General features: G+C 49.1%; 5 protein-coding genes and 2 non-coding genes across 7 annotated transcripts; 4 read left to right on the forward strand and 3 right to left on the reverse strand.

The window, feature by feature from the left end:
- Positions 1 to 328: 328 nt before the first annotated feature.
- On the forward strand, positions 329 to 400 carry F9C07_t43. The gene has a single exon. It is a non-coding gene; the product is annotated as a tRNA-Trp (tRNA).
- A 514-nt stretch (positions 401 to 914) lies between these two features.
- On the forward strand, positions 915 to 986 carry F9C07_t44. Its single transcript has one exon. It is a non-coding gene; the product is annotated as a tRNA-Trp (tRNA).
- Positions 987 to 2,255: 1,269 nt separating this feature from the next.
- On the reverse strand, positions 2,256 to 2,681 carry F9C07_2057956 (uncharacterized protein; the record flags this gene model as incomplete). The annotated part of the gene is made up of 1 exon (XM_071508606.1): positions 2,256 to 2,681. A coding segment is annotated over one exon (426 nt), but the record flags the coding sequence as incomplete, so codon positions are not given.
- Positions 2,682 to 4,036: 1,355 nt separating this feature from the next.
- Positions 4,037 to 7,104, forward strand: F9C07_2279334 (beta-glucosidase-related glycosidase). The gene has a single exon (XM_041284148.2). The coding sequence runs from the start codon at positions 4,650 to 4,652 to the stop codon at positions 7,041 to 7,043; it is 2,394 nt and encodes a 797-aa protein (XP_041140928.1). The 5' UTR covers positions 4,037 to 4,649; the 3' UTR covers positions 7,044 to 7,104.
- A 142-nt stretch (positions 7,105 to 7,246) lies between these two features.
- F9C07_1020 (putative ABC multidrug transporter) lies at positions 7,247 to 11,961 on the reverse strand (the record flags this gene model as incomplete). Its single annotated transcript, XM_041288451.1, has 4 exons — positions 7,247 to 7,364; positions 7,439 to 9,116; positions 9,168 to 11,806; positions 11,858 to 11,961. 4 exons carry the CDS (start codon positions 11,959 to 11,961, stop codon positions 7,247 to 7,249), a joined length of 4,539 nt encoding a protein of 1,512 aa, XP_041140927.1.
- A 525-nt stretch (positions 11,962 to 12,486) lies between these two features.
- F9C07_2227850 (uncharacterized protein) lies at positions 12,487 to 13,900 on the reverse strand (the record flags this gene model as incomplete). Its single annotated transcript, XM_041284141.2, has 3 exons — positions 12,487 to 13,255; positions 13,314 to 13,391; positions 13,461 to 13,900. 3 exons carry the CDS (start codon positions 13,898 to 13,900, stop codon positions 12,487 to 12,489), a joined length of 1,287 nt encoding a protein of 428 aa, XP_041140926.2.
- Positions 13,901 to 14,150: 250 nt separating this feature from the next.
- On the forward strand, positions 14,151 to 14,540 carry F9C07_1022 (uncharacterized protein; the record flags this gene model as incomplete). Its single annotated transcript, XM_071507366.1, has 3 exons — positions 14,151 to 14,192; positions 14,245 to 14,314; positions 14,437 to 14,540. 3 exons carry the CDS (start codon positions 14,151 to 14,153, stop codon positions 14,538 to 14,540), a joined length of 216 nt encoding a protein of 71 aa, XP_071365735.1.
- Positions 14,541 to 15,853: the final 1,313 nt, after the last annotated feature.

Consider the following 15,853-nt stretch of genomic DNA (forward strand, 5'->3'; position numbering starts at 1 on the left):
CTTTTTAAGATTTTAAGGTTTTGCGTTATGTATATTTGTTTTTCCTCTCCTGCATAGGCTGGCCGTTAGCCCGCTTGGATTCGATGCGAGACCACCAATTATTATTAATTGAAACACCTTATTTAGCGTTGTTTAAGATTTTTGTTAGGGATATTTTCCCGTGGTTAATTCAAGACTCATCTCATGAGGTATTTGATATCTACTCGGTGACTTTGAGGATGCTGCTGGTGGGTCAGGATTTGGGGTGACAATAGGGGGATCTGACTTTACATCTCTTCTGAACCTCACCCTACTCTTATCAAAATATCCAACCTTTTGCCACCAGTAAGGGCCTCTGGCGCAACGGTAGCGCGTTCGACTCCAGATCGAAAGGTTATCCGTTCAAATCGGGTGGGGCTCATTACTTTTCTTTCCTTTTTTTATTCTCACAGGAAAAAACACCTTCAGTATTCTGAAATATTTATTATAAAAATAAAATGTACAAATTTCAACGAATATTTTAATTCTTTTTATATTATACCCCAGTATCATAAAAGAGTACAATGTATTCCTGTTAGTGATCTTCATCACTTAGGAATCCCAGCGCTAACACACCCTCAATGTGTCCGTCACTTTTTTATTTAATAGAGGATCTCGTAGCCTGTCAACTAGGCAAGGATAGGTAAACCGGAAGGTAAGGAAACATCCATCATTGTCTGAGTACTGTAACAGGACACCATGGAATTCTTTCTCTTCTCTTTCCTTTTCCCGATATGTTCTTCAATATGTGATTTCTCGGGGCCGGCTACGGATTGCCCCCTCTTGTACGGCAAGCTTATTTTTGGGACTTCTTCTGCCGGCAGAATATACGCCGTGTTGACAATTGTCCTAGATAACCTCGTATATTTAATTTAACCCGACAATAATTGTCAACTGGGCCTCTGGCGCAACGGTAGCGCGTTCGACTCCAGATCGAAAGGTTATCCGTTCAAATCGGGTGGGGCTCATGCCGTTTTTTTTTTGCCGTATCTCTTTTACGTCCTTTCTTTTTTGTTCTGCCCTTCCTTTCGACGTGTCTCTTTATGTACAATTTTTCAAGAGAAATAAACCCAAGATCCCACATACCCTGATCACTCTTCATTCACCCCGCTAAGATCACTACAATAGTTGGGTCGTTCTTGCTAGGTGCTCATCAATCACCCAATAGGACAAACAAACCTGCGAACACCATACCCTAAGGCACAAAATTCCTTGCTGCAACAATAGTGTGTCGTACGTTCAAACCATAATGACGGCCTTTGAGGTCTACTCTTGAGTGCTGGGCTCATACCATGGCCCTGCCATTCACATTCATCCCCGGATGTCGGATCTCCAGCTCAGTCCCAGCAATTTTCACGTCCCTCTCTTGTTCCATTCTCTCACGGTCTCTCTCTTGAATTTTCCCTTTACTGAGTATTTGATAGAGCAACTCTATGTTTTTTATTATCTGCGGGGTCTCCGTGTGTAGGACAGATCTTGAGCCCAAGCCTGGACTACTGCAATTCCCGGGTGGTTATGGTATTTGCGTCGCCTATAAACCTGGGTTTGGGTAAGCAATGGCTGACTGATTCGTTGCTTTGGACTATCAGAACCCACTCTTGAAGATGTGTCCAGATATTATCTTTCCGCGATGGCCATTTCTCAGGGATGCCTATGAAAACAATGCCCCCGAGGGGCCAACCCGTTCGGCGTGTTAGTAGATCCTTTCGGTGCCGTTTAATCGCACCTTCGACTTTTGCTTAACTTGTGATACATGATTGGTTAAATCAGTCTGGTTGACGCGGTTTGTGTTGGCCTTAATTCATTGTGTGTTGCTGTAGGTAACAGAGGACAGTGTCTACATATTGTTCTAGAACGCTTATTCGTTGCACATCATATCAACTCCTCACCCCCAAATCCTGTAAGAAACATTTCTATACGCCATATGCCCGGTGGCAAGCATAACAAGCATGCACGGAATAGATTGAAATTATAACTTTACCAGATAAGAGGAAATGACATAAGAGGTGCTGTTCATCCAAAACTAAAACCGCACTAATCTATTCGGATGTTGATTAAAGGATACTCGTTCAATTACCCCCATGAGAACCACGTCTTTTAAGTTATCTCCGACAGTCTAATGTTCAGCTATATTCTTGAACCTCAACAATCCTCGGTGGTATGACCTCCTTCACCTCACGACCCGGAAGGACATCCACCTCCCTCACAAACTGCTCCCGGATATGCTCATTAAGCCATTACTTCCTCAAATCCAAAGAATCAATCTGACTCGCACCCGCAATTCGTCCCAAGCACCTTCTTAGCCCAGCTCCACACCCGCACTGAAAAGGCTGCACCATTGTCCATTCTGTACTCGGGTAAAAGAAGGTCAATTCGTCCCCGACAGTCAAAGGACGGTCATCGGATACACGGACTTCGAATCTCGTCATGTCGAATACTAGACTCGGGGTGCAGGAATGGTTGCAGTAGACGAGGTCTGAGTTTAATTCGACTCGGGAGTCCTTGCCAGTTGCGACGGAGGTGTATATATCGTGATCGCCAGGGGTGGCCGTGGTGATTTTGGCGAAGAAGGCACCTGCGGGTAGGGAGATGAGGGATTTGGCTGAGGATGTGTAGGGTTGGTCGCCTTTCACTACTAGGAGGCGGTCTGGGTGGCTGGGTTGTTGTCAGGATGGGGTGAATTCGGTCATGGCGGGTTGGATATGAGGAAGAGTTGGGATATAGAGATGGATGTATAGGGAGGAGGGTTTTGGGTGAAAAATTGTTTCTGTGTGTTAGACAGGGAGACCGGTTCTTCTTATTTTCCTTTCTCTATCTTAATTGTTGTATGTTTATCTATCATAGTTTTCTGATCATTGTCCCGTAGATTCCTTCCGTTATGATGGATATGACGTGAATCTAGGGATCGAGTGCGAATCACTAGCACTGAAGATCATGCAGTTCGTACTTCTGAAGTGGATGATCAACAGCCAAAAATGTAGAATTGAGATAGCGGTCCTAGCCTAATACGGGAAGAGTTGATATCCAGGACATGAAGTATCAGTCCAGAATGCAACAGAATTGCCCTGTAAATGCCGCAGATGAGGAAGTAAGAGGCCACCATACCTGTGGCTCATTTGGGCAAGCCTGGAAGCATTATAAGCCGGTCTGTACCTTGCGGTTTTGTGTATGTAGTACAGTGCAGTTATGCATTAACGCGCATTACTTTCCCCAATGTTCTGCTGTCGACCTAGACTCTTCTATTGATGTAAGGTGATTGCAAATTTAGGGTATGTATGTGTAGTGGATCCCCCTTGCACACGACATTGAAAAGCGTCTAAAGAAGGTGATTTATTATCATGATGTCCTGTAATAGTAACTAATAAAAATACTTCTGTATCACTTTTACATTTTAAAGAATGATTATACTCAAAAGAGAGTTGACTATAGAGTTGAACAGTGGTCTGGAGGGTCTACCTTAGTTTCCAGGTTAGCTTCTCATAGAAATGGACTATGATCCATGGTTTATTAAGAGGCAGACTATTTCCCCATCGGTGGACCATATGGGAAACCATAAAATCCTACGCAGTACCCCATCCAGATCCGATCCACCTCGTAAATGTGTTTTAATGACCAGCCTTTATATCCGAAGGGTCCTTCATGTAATAGCTAAGAATGCTTCAACATTGAGAGGCTCGGGTTTCGGGGGAAATTGCGCCGACGGTTTGAGCGCAACAGCATCCGCAACGAATAGCAACATCTCCCTGATGAGCCAGAGGAGAGGTGTCCGTGCGGTCTTATACGGAGAGGTTATTTACAGCCAAAAGCTTAGCAGCGACGTCCATATATTTCTGACGGACCTATCGTGGGGTACTAACCAACGTTAGCGATCAATCTTCCCATTTACAAGTTACGCTGTTAATTGCGCGTGGTGTGGAGAGATTACGTGCAAGTAGTTGCAATGAATCTAGATTCCATGCAAGGGGATATAAGCCTTTAGTATTTTTTATGAAAAAGTGTTTTACGAGAGGCTTGCTTACAAAGCGTTTCTTGAATAGTTACCGACGCTGGGCTTAAATCCGGCAAATGGAATGACTTATTACCCGAGGCTGAAGTGATTAGGAAACAAACGCTGTCCACACAAGGCGTACTATTACTCTATGAATCTGTTATGAAGCTTGCCTGTGTATCTTTCAGGCTAAAGACAGACTAAGCATTGCCAATTGATCAGCGTCACCCGAAGAATATCCTGCCTTGGATGTCTCTCTAAAACTCCGCCTAGAAGGGACCATGATCTCGGCATGGCCCGGATTCTATGGCCCGACTCGGGCCCATCGTGCAGAACCCTGCAATTCAGCCTGAATGGATTGGGTGGTTCAGCATATATCGGAAAATCCCCGCGTCGGAGGAGGTGATCGGCTGCGGGACTTTCTCGATTCGGGACTTCATCTGTGGGGGTGAAGTCAAAATGTTGGAGATGCTGCGGCAATGCCGACTTTTTATCCAGAGATAGATGACGTACACAGCTCAAGGAACGCAGCGAACTCCCTTGCCATGCAGAATGCAATTGCCCATTGCTATAAATCCGAGCCCACTGCCAGGGTACCAGACGAAAAGACAGCTCCAGCACTGGACCACCGACAATTGCCATTATGCCTGGTGCAGCGTCCATCGTCGCCGTCCTGGCGGCCTTGTTGCCGACCGCTCTTGGTCAAGCAAACCAAAGCTACGTCGACTACAACATCGAAGCGAACCCAGACCTCTTCTCTGAATGTCTGGAGACCGGTGGTACCTCATTCCCAGACTGCGAAAGCGGTCCCTTGAGCAAGACTCTGGTCTGCGATACTTCGGCAAAACCCCATGATCGAGCTGCTGCCCTCGTCTCCCTCCTGACCTTCGAGGAGCTGGTGAACAACACCGCCAACACCGGCCATGGTGCCCCTAGAATCGGCCTGCCCGCGTATCAGGTGTGGAATGAAGCTCTCCACGGTGTCGCCCATGCCGATTTCAGCGATGCCGGTGACTTCAGCTGGTCCACGTCCTTCCCGCAGCCGATCTCGACAATGGCTGCCCTCAACCGCACCCTAATTCACCAGATCGCCACCATCATCTCCACGCAAGGCCGTGCCTTCATGAACGCCGGCCGCTACGGACTCGACGTCTACTCTCCCAACATCAATACCTTCCGCCACCCAGTTTGGGGCCGCGGCCAGGAAACCCCAGGCGAAGACGCCTACTGCCTCGCCTCCACCTACGCATACGAATACATCACCGGCATCCAGGGCGGCGTCGACGCCAACCCTCTCAAACTCATCGCAACAGCGAAGCACTACGCCGGCTACGATATCGAGAACTGGGACAACCACTCCCGGCTCGGTAACGACATGCAAATCACCCAACAAGACCTGGCCGAATACTACACCCCCCAATTCCTCGTCGCCTCGCGAGACGCCAAAGTCCACAGCGTGATGTGCTCCTACAACGCCGTCAACGGCGTCCCCAGCTGCTCCAACTCCTTCTTCCTGCAAACCCTCCTCCGCGACACCTTCGACTTCGTCGAAGACGGCTACGTCTCCGGCGACTGCGGCGCAGTCTACAACGTCTTCAACCCGCACGGCTACGCCACCAACGAATCATCCGCCGCCGCAGACTCCATCCGCGCAGGAACCGACATCGACTGCGGCGTCTCCTACCCACGCCACTTCCAAGAATCCTTCCACGACCAGGAAGTCTCCCGACAAGACCTCGAACGCGGCGTCACCCGTCTCTACGCCAGCCTCATCCGCGCAGGCTACTTCGACGGCAAAACCAGTCCATACCGCAACATAACCTGGTCCGACGTGGTGTCCACCAACGCCCAAAACCTCTCCTACGAAGCCGCCGCCCAAAGCATCGTCCTGCTCAAAAACGACGGCATCCTACCCCTCACCACTAGTTCCTCCACAAAAACCATCGCCCTAATCGGCCCCTGGGCAAACGCAACCACCCAAATGCTAGGCAACTACTACGGCCCAGCCCCCTACCTAATCAGCCCGCTGCAAGCCTTCCAAGACTCAGAATACAAAATCACCTACACCATCGGCACAAACACAACCACCGACCCGGACTCCACCTCCCAATCCACCGCCCTCACCACCGCCAAAGAAGCAGACCTAATCATCTTCGCCGGCGGCATCGACAACACCCTCGAAACCGAAGCCCAAGACCGCAGCAACATAACCTGGCCCTCCAACCAACTCTCCCTAATAACCAAGCTCGCGGACCTAGGCAAACCACTCATCGTCCTCCAAATGGGCGGCGGGCAGGTCGACTCCTCCGCCCTGAAGAACAACAAGAACGTCAACGCCTTGATTTGGGGCGGATACCCGGGTCAGTCGGGTGGACAGGCCCTGGCCGATATCATCACGGGGAAACGGGCCCCCGCGGCTCGGCTAGTTACGACGCAGTATCCGGCTGAGTACGCCGAGGTGTTCCCGGCTATTGATATGAATCTGAGACCGAATGGGTCGAATCCAGGACAAACTTATATGTGGTATACCGGGACGCCGGTTTATGAGTTTGGACATGGGCTGTTTTATACTAATTTCACTGCTTCTGCTTCTGCGGGTAGTGGGACTAAGAATCGGACGTCGTTTAATATCGATGAGGTTCTGGGACGCCCGCATCCTGGGTATAAGCTGGTGGAGCAGATGCCGTTGTTGAATTTTACGGTCGACGTGAAGAATACTGGAGACAGGGTGTCGGATTATACTGCCATGGCGTTTGTGAATACGACTGCTGGGCCGGCGCCGCATCCTAATAAGTGGCTGGTTGGGTTTGATCGGTTGAGTGCTGTCGAGCCTGGGTCGGCGAAGACTATGGTTATTCCGGTGACGGTGGATAGTCTGGCTCGGACTGATGAGGAGGGGAATCGGGTGTTGTATCCTGGACGGTATGAAGTGGCGTTGAATAATGAGAGGGAGGTGGTTTTGGGATTTACGCTCACGGGGGAGAAGGCTGTGCTTTTCAAGTGGCCTAAGGAGGAGCAGTTGATTGCGCCGCAGTAGATTGGGATAGTTCTATTTTGATGTAATGATGTGGTTTGCTAGAAAGATATGAAGAGAGAGTACTGCTTATGATAGATTCATTCTATATGCAATTTCATGGTGATTCAAACGTGACTGTGTAGGAATGGTGTAAACCAAGACATGCTAGTTCCTCCGTCAACGATCTCATCAGCATCGTTGTTCTATTTTACGGTAACTGTGCTTCACGAAGTAGAAGGCTTTGTCTCAATCATCTGAACAAGCTCATCATACTCGCCCGTATTGCGCAACATATCCCAGAAGATGCCTTCTTTCTTGACAAGGTTGGCGGGCGTATCGTTCCTATTGTGTCCGTTAGTATCAGCACAATACTACAAATCACTCAGTTTGATTAATAGATCGAGGAAGGAACATACTCAATAATCTCCCCATCGGCCATAACAAGCACCCGATCATAGTCCATAATGGTCCTCAGCCGATGCGCGATAGCGATAATAGTGCAATCAGGGAACATCTCCCTCAGGACACGCTGCATATGCATATCCGTCTCATGGTCAACGGATGCCGTCGCCTCGTCCAGCAGCACGACCTTTGACCGTCGACACATGGCCCGGGCGAGACTGAGCACCTGACGCTGGCCCTGGCTGAAGTTCTCGCCGTTAGCCGCCACAGGCGTATCCAGGGCGAGAGGACGGGCCGTTTTGGCGGGATGGGCGTGGTCTGCCTGGTCGCTGCCGTCAGGGACATGGATGGAGGTGCAGGCTGCCAGGGCGGAGGCAAGTTCTGTTTCGCTGGACTCGCCGAATGGGTCGAGGTTCGAGTGGACGTCCCCCGAAAAAAGGACTGGTTCTTGCGGGATCAAGGTTACGCTGGTGCGAAGTCGGTTGAGGAGGATCTTGGTGATGTCGACTCCATCGATGGTTATCTGACCAGAGGCGATGTTCACAAATCGTAATAACGATAGTCCAAGGGTGCTTTTGCCACTTCCTGTTCGACCGACGAGGCCAATGCGCTCCCCTGGATTCGCGACGAAAGACACATTGCGTAGGACGTCGGGGCCGTCTTCCTGGTATCGCGCGGTGACGTTATGAAACTCGACACGGCCGGATGTAGGCCAGCTGGCTGGGACGACTGAGGATTTTGCGTGGTCTTCACTCAGGTGTTCCTCAGGTTCGATATCTGCGTATTCACGCACCCGTTGGAAACAGTTCAGCTCGACTTCCAGCTCGTTCATTGTCCGCACAAGGTTCAGGATATTCTGGCTGAGACCGATGGCATTGGTCAATGAGAAACCAACCAGCCCGGCTGGTCCAGACCAAAAGTAGGCCACGCAGCCGGCCGCGGCTGCAACAGATGCGGCACAGAGATCCGATCGGACGGATATCCAACGGTTGCAGTTATACTGTGTTTCCGCGGAGCGAGCATGAACAGCTAGTTTCTCGGCGAGGAGCCTCTGGAACACGAGATCCATATCCTTGCGGGCACGAATCACGCACAGGCCAGACAGAGAATCGGTAAAATGTGAAAACACTGGAGAGTAGTTGATGGATGTCAGCCGCTTGATGGAGACCTGAGTGCGAGTGTACATCTCTCCGATGATGAACCCAACCGTGCATATAACAGCTGCCGGAAGAGCAAATATAGGCATGATAGAGGCAACACTGGCAATGCGAAGCAAGAACCGCAACCCGTTCTCAATGGACATCCGCAGCCAGTCTATCAGAACTGTGTCTAGCGACCGTGTGTCATTTCCAAACCGGTTAATCAATCGTCCGATTGGATTCTGGTCGAACCAGGAAATGGGGGCAGACAGAACCGCTGTCACCAATCGCCTGTGCATCTTTTTTGCAGCTGACCAGCTCCCGTACTGATAGAGGAGGTTACCACTTAGCTGTAGCAACAAGAAGAGGATGATTGATGCGGCGTAGACCCCTAAATAGTAAAGGGAATTTGCATTCTCGTACTCCTCGTAGGCACGCATCCAAATAGAAAGCCAGTAGGTGATCGCAAAGTAAGCAAGTTGCACTGCGATAGTCACAGCCATTGCTAGAAGCGCGTAGCAAGGCCCGCCGAATAAGAGGATGTATTGTAAGGCTTGAGAAAATGGTTAGGCGTGCTTTGAGAAGTTTACGGGGTGTAACCTACCTAAAGTGCGCGGCACACGTCCAGTAGCTGATGTTTCCTTTGCTATGCGCGATACCTGTGGACTTTGTTGCTCATGTGCAGGGGCAATGGTGGTTGTAGGCTCTGAAGGAACATCAAGGGGTTCTTCTACTATCAGGGGGTTACCTAAGGATAACGAATCCGTGTCTGTTGCGGGTGTACTGCAGCGCGTACGCTGTAGAAGGGCTTGAGGGAGGCTCGAAGGTGTTTCTACAGTAGATGCCTTGCCATGATCGAGCCGAACATGCAGTTCCGCATCCTGCAGCGCGGCCGGATAATGCGTGATAAGAACAACCGTTCTGTCGGAGAGCAAGCCACTACGAAAGCATTTGTCGTAAACCAATGTAGTGGTGTGAGTGTCAAGCGCAGAGAAGATATCATCCAGCAGGAGTGTGGAGGATTGCGAATATAGCGCCCTCGCCAAGGATACTCGTTGTTTTTGGCCACCGGAAAGTGATGTGCCCTTTTCACCCACGACAGTAAGATCTCCCGCTGGAAGCTGTCGGAGGTCTGGAGCCAAACCGCTTGCTTCGATAACTGTGTTGTAGCGGGCTTTGTCAAATGGGCTGAAGAAGGTGATGTTGTCCCGAATAGTGTCATTCTGAAGCCAAGGAGCTTGTGGTACATACGCTACGTCTCGTGGGCATGAGGCGGTTCCAGATTCGAGTACAGTTTCTCCCAGCAAAGAAAGTAATAAAGAAGTCTTTCCACTTCCGGTGGGACCGGTCACCACGTTAAGAGCGCGAGGTCTGAAGCGAACCGAGACATCGTGCAATCTGAAAGCAGCAATAGGGGTCCGGCGAAATGTTGCGTTCTTGAGCTCCAACGGTCCTTCGGGGTGATGTTGGATTTCCCTTGCTGTATCGAAAAAGCGGTCGACTCGCCGCAGCGATTCTGCTCCTTGGGCTGAAGCCTTGCTAATATTTGACAGCCAGACGAATTGGGATCGCAAGGTCTCCATGATAGACAGGGATGTGAAGGCGGTTGCAGCTCGCAAAGTGTCATTTGTGAAGAGCACAAAGACGGAGAACATGACAAGCAAGCTCATCATTGGTAACAGATCGCCAGCCATTGAGATTGCAGCAGCATAAACACTCCGTTTCCACAGGCGGCGTTGTTCCACGCCTCGAGCTTCGTTGATAGATTCCATTGCAGCATGCTCCCAACCAAAATACTTCAGTGTACGTATGGAGTTCAAGTACTCGGATATTTTAGAAAGTCGAACATCTGTAGCCCGCATAACCGATCTCTGAATGCGTGAGACCCTTCGTGAGGCCAAGGCAGGGAGAGGAGACAGGCATAGAAGTGCAGAGACCCCGAACAGTGATGGCCAGCCGAGCATTCGATAGAGGAATATCACGGCAACTGTGGTGGCTATTGGTGCCGCAGTGGCCACGAAAAAGATGTCTCGTGAGTTGTATATGGCGTCCACATCATACGACATGAGACTAGTTATGTTAGCTTGGCTAGACTTTGGTGCTCCTTTCGCCGAGTCTCTCATGCTTCGAGAGGACTTCGGGCGACCTTCTGTACTAGTTTCGACGATGGAATCATCGTAGAGGTACGACCGCATTGCGGTCTGGTATATCTCTTGTACCAGCGAGACATTGACTCGAACAAGAAGCCGAGTGGCAGTGAAGATGTATTGCTGATAACAGAGCGATCGTGACATTGGGCCGATAAATAGAAGGGCCACCCACAGGGCTGGATGAAGGATGGCATCCTCTGGGTTTTCCAGGTACGCTAGCAGTCGCAACATTGAATACGGAGCGACAAAGTCCAGAACTGCACTGATTGATGACCAGCACATCATGCCCTTGATTTCAGTCTTGAGCAACCTACACAGGGTTCGGAATGTCTTGCCACCTTTGAGACGTTGCCTCTTTATCTTCTTCAGCCACTTGGAAGGTTCATCGTACGAGGGTAGAGGAGGGAGGTCGTCCATAGTGAGGTCCCTCCGACAGCCTCGCAAGATCACATATGTCAGCCATTCGTACGAGCAGTAGTATGAGAACAGAGAACAGGTCTCTTCAGGCGACAGCTCTTCGACCGTTTTCGTTTCCTCGGCCTCTGTATCAGAAACGAGCAACCGCCGCGGTCGGGGCGTTGCAGCTGCGACTATCAACACAGCAGCCAGACAGGCTATGAGGCCACCCCTGATCACACTTAGGCCAGATATTGCCCCGATAATCAACAACGGAAGCAGATCCTCGACGCATGCTAAGAGGAACATCGCAAGAGTCACTGCGTTGACATGTCGATATAGGTGAGCCCGAGCACGCTCATTCTTGAAGCCGAATTGCATTAACCCCAATAATACCGCATAGCTCACCGCGATCGGTTGTTTCCAGTTTGCATGTTGTGCATCGATCCAGCCGAGACAACAAGCAGCTATTGCAGCCGCCAGATGCAAGAATGCAAAGGGTAAAGAAACCCGAATGGGCAGATCTTCATTTAGTGACTCTGCAGAAACTCGAGATTTTGACCTGCCGGAACGAGCCGCATAACGAAGACCGATCGCAATAAGCAGTACTACACACGATAACAAGACAACCGCAAGATGTAAGTTGCCTGTGGCCACGAACGCTGAGATTCTCTGCGTCCGGTATTGCCAGAGTCGCCTAGAAAACAATTAGCAATTGCCCAGCTGAGACCGAGTGATATGAACCGACCTCAGCACTAGACCACCATCTGAATCATAGGCACCCTCTTCCCCTCCGAGCTGCGAGAGTGAGGGGCTGATGACCTGCTGGAAACCCGCGAAGAAGTCCGACATGATGTGCGTTCACAACCAGAAGAGAACGACACAATCATGCAAATGACATGCATTAACTGGCCTTGGCCTAAGTTGCAATTGACCCAGGTCGCGTCTTCGCGTTCTCAGTCTCCCAGTAGTAGCAATCCGGGAGACTTGTGGACCTTTCCTATCGGTCTTGAACGATAAGAGCCGTGCCCATACGGAGTACTACGCTAACTCCACACAGGCCGGTGCTTGAGCTGAATTATGAAGAATCCGACTGGTCCATTAGAGATTCGACGGGGCGAGTCAGAAGCGAAGACTTTTTTTGACTCGGATCGCCGTCGGGAATTCGGCAAGATCGGCCAACATTCAACATTCCGTGGTTCCCTCCTTTGCTTATCCCTGGTTCAAGTGGAGTCTCATCGACGCGTTCAGATAAAATACATTGAATCTCCTATCATGATAGGGAATGCTCCTGTTTCTATATAATTGTCTAGGGTGAAAAAGAAGAATGGAAAAAGAATCAAGAAGGACCAAAACCTTCCCATCTACATCCTTATATCATCCATCTACAGGCGAACCGCCATTGCGATACTGCCATAACCGGCTGAGATCTTTGACCTTCAACGGTCTTTGCTCGTGTTGATTTTCAAGTCCAGATTGAACAGTCCTGTCGCGGTCTGACGGGCGCTTATTGGTGACAAGCACCTCATTTCTCTTGTGTCTGACGTGTTTCGGCAGGATTTTCTCGTATTCGACCGTTCTCGCCCCCATTTCCATGAATTTATTGGTGTCGAGGACCCTCCGGTCTGGTCCTAATGTGAACATAGTGTTGAGATAGTGCTGGTTTAGCTGGTGACCAGAACCCGACCGGACGAAGATTCGGCCCATATAGCGGTTTGGGACTCTGGCGAATTGCAGTACCCCCCAAACACAGACAAAATCGAAAGCATTCACATAGTGCTCAATATGGAGAACACTTTTCTCCGCTTGTACCAAGGCATCCTGATTGGATATCGTTGAGTCGCTAGCGGGGGTTTCTCCGGAGCCCAGAAGCGATTTGTACGGGTTATTGAAGTGGTTCGCAGCGTTCCCAAACGTATAGACTTCAAGTTTTCGAAGGACGTTCTCTGGTAGCTCGTCCAGGAGCCAGTCGATGATGAGACTTCCCTCAATGCCCCCCTGGCTGTGCAGGATCAGGACAACTTTCTCATACTTCGGATTCAGCAAGGTCGCTTTGGTGATGGCATAACCATCTCTCGTATCCGGAGTGGCGAAGGTAAAGTTCCTTTGGATCAGACACTCGATTACATCGAATACAATGCCGTCTCTGGAATAGCGTTATAACGTGCACGCGATCAGAGAACTGCTAGGATGGGACCACGTACGTCGGATTATGCACACCAATAATCTTCCTGCCAAAAGTATAGGCAAGCCGATCTATGTTATTCTGCAGCCAGTAATGTCTGTATTCCAATAGATAAGAGACGTGGATATCGATCAATATATCTGCGTGAAATAACGCCCTAACTTACCCGACCGCGACTCCATTGATGAAGATCCAACGTTCACGCTCATGCTCCGGTCGCTCCTCGATCGGGACTTTTGACTCCAAAACCTCGTCCGAATTATTGAATATAAGTGCGCAGATGACTCGATTCACCCATACAAAGGCCGCCACATAGAGAGAGATCCACAGTGCTGGCACCATTAAGAAGAAACAACCCAGCACCGACAGTAAGAAAGCCACCTGGCTTAAAGCCAGGCAAACATGTGCAACAACGTTGGCCATGTTCTCTGTCGACGGATATAATTCGCATAGCTCATCCGAGGGAGTCAGGGGGAGTAATATTCCCGGTAGACTCCATAGACTCCGGAGGACGAGGAGAATGTCGGCCCACAGCAACTCCAACGGCGACGCTGTATAGGGTAACGGCGGTTTTCGTCCATTTTTCCTCTTCATGAGGAAGGTCATGATCATATCAGCTTTGTTTTGGAATCGCGGCTTGAGCTTACCGCAGTATACGCGAACAATCAAACCCAAATTCCTAGATTCATATTGTGAGCGAACGACAGAGGCACAAAATTTAGGAAAGAGTGACGCACTATGTTTATTTTATCTGTTCAAAAGACTTTTGTGTGCAAATTCTGATACGACTAGGAGTGACATCCTTTCGCTTTAGTAGATCTAAACTTCGAGTAAGGTGGGTTCAGCGTGCCCCATGATGGGTACCACCTTCCTCGGCAAGATCCACATGATGCTACCTGTTCGTGATTTCGACTCTTCTTGAGAATGTGCCCAGACTGACCTGCATCTAGTGGCGGCTACAGCTGAGCTCTCATTGCCGCGGCAAACCGACGCGAACACGAATCGGATCAATCACTAATTGTCCGAATGATCGACGTCCACTCATGTGATGATACAGAGTGCCCTAGCTCGTAACTACTACCAGGCATCTAAGTATTTCTCGGTCGAATAGGCTATAAAAATAGCTAACATGCCTATCCTAGTCTTGCTTCCGGGCAATAATACTGAACCATATCGTCACAACGACCCAGGTAAGACCAACCCACGCACGGCCTACCATGAGAAGAACAGGGATATGGCTATGTAGATGAAGGCCACATGCTTTCAATAGTCATTCTAGTGACTAAATACCACTCAGTTATATTGAAGTATATCAGCTGATTGGGTGATAAAAACGCAAGTATGAGACGTGACTTTTACGAGAACATCGACATTCTACATCTGTTCATACACATTATTTTTCTTGGCACTATTGAACCATGATAAACTTGCAAACAGATGCCGAATATACTTCTGATACATTTCATAGACAAACTAGAAACCCTCAGGGCTACTGGTGGTATATGTTGAGGTATTTAATATGGAGAGATAAATTCTAGACGCTGCAAGTCAACCTTACAACATACATCGTTAAGCAGAATATTGTAGCTCTCTGTCGAGGACCAGCGGCGAGAGAGTACAGAGATAAAAAGAAAAGAAAGGAAAAGAAAAGAAAAGTAAAGAAGAAAAGAAATCAAGGCTACATGCATTTATATTTTGAAAACGGGTGAGTACATTAGGCAACCATACTAGGTGGAGGAGTGGTGTCGGAGTTCATAGGTAGTCTTGAAACTCGAATTAGGGCTGATACCAGTGCTAGTAGAAAGCTTCAATTGCTGGAGACTGAGATCATCCAATGAATGAGAGTTTTCAGAATGTCTCCTTCCAGCTTGGGATCATAATACGCTGAGCCAGAGCCCGAGGAAAGGTCTCCAACTCTCATCAAGCGCATGTTAAGCTCTGATATGTGCGTTCACCATATATCGAGTCGTGGAACAGCATGGTGACGTAAGGGGCCTTACTTGCCACAATTTGCCAGAATTAGAGTCTCGCATAGTTTGATATCTCTTTGCAAGTCTAGCATATGCTGTACCTTTTCATGTGATAGTTCGATTTGCCTGCGTTTCGTGACATTCTTTGAGGTAAACGTTGAATAAATGCTTAGAGCGTGCGGCAATCTATGTGCGGCGTCTCCTATGTATTAGGAGCACATTACAGCAAAGGATATATCACTAGGCTACCGGAGGCGATGTTTGTCAATAGAATCACATATTGTGCTTTCTTGAGAATCTTGGTATACATAGAAAAAGTTGATATACGTTATAAAAGACCCTCTCTAGTCCTCAAGGCACCCCACGGCTTAACACGAGAATTAGATTATGCTTCGACCATTCAGATCCAGTGCCCTGGTACAACAAGCCATGTGTGCTGATATCCGTTGCTTCGGGACTGACAGATTAGCGAATCAGGACATACCGAATATTAGCTGCGTGGTAAGCGGCATAGCTGTGCTATATTGTTGGATACTTCACTACCCCAGTTACGATGAAGATAAGTCACTCTTGCAGAAGCCCGACAGTA

The sequence above is a fragment of the Aspergillus flavus genome, chromosome 1 (genome assembly GCF_009017415.1).
Source record: "Aspergillus flavus chromosome 1, complete sequence".
Classification (NCBI taxonomy): Eukaryota; Fungi; Ascomycota; class Eurotiomycetes; order Eurotiales; family Aspergillaceae; genus Aspergillus; species Aspergillus flavus.

Bases quoted from the DNA above. Each gene is read 5' to 3' on its own strand.
- F9C07_2279334 (XM_041284148.2), top strand. From the start codon at position 4,650: ATGCCTGGTGCAGCGTCCATCGTCGCCGTCCTGGCGGCCTTGTTGCCG.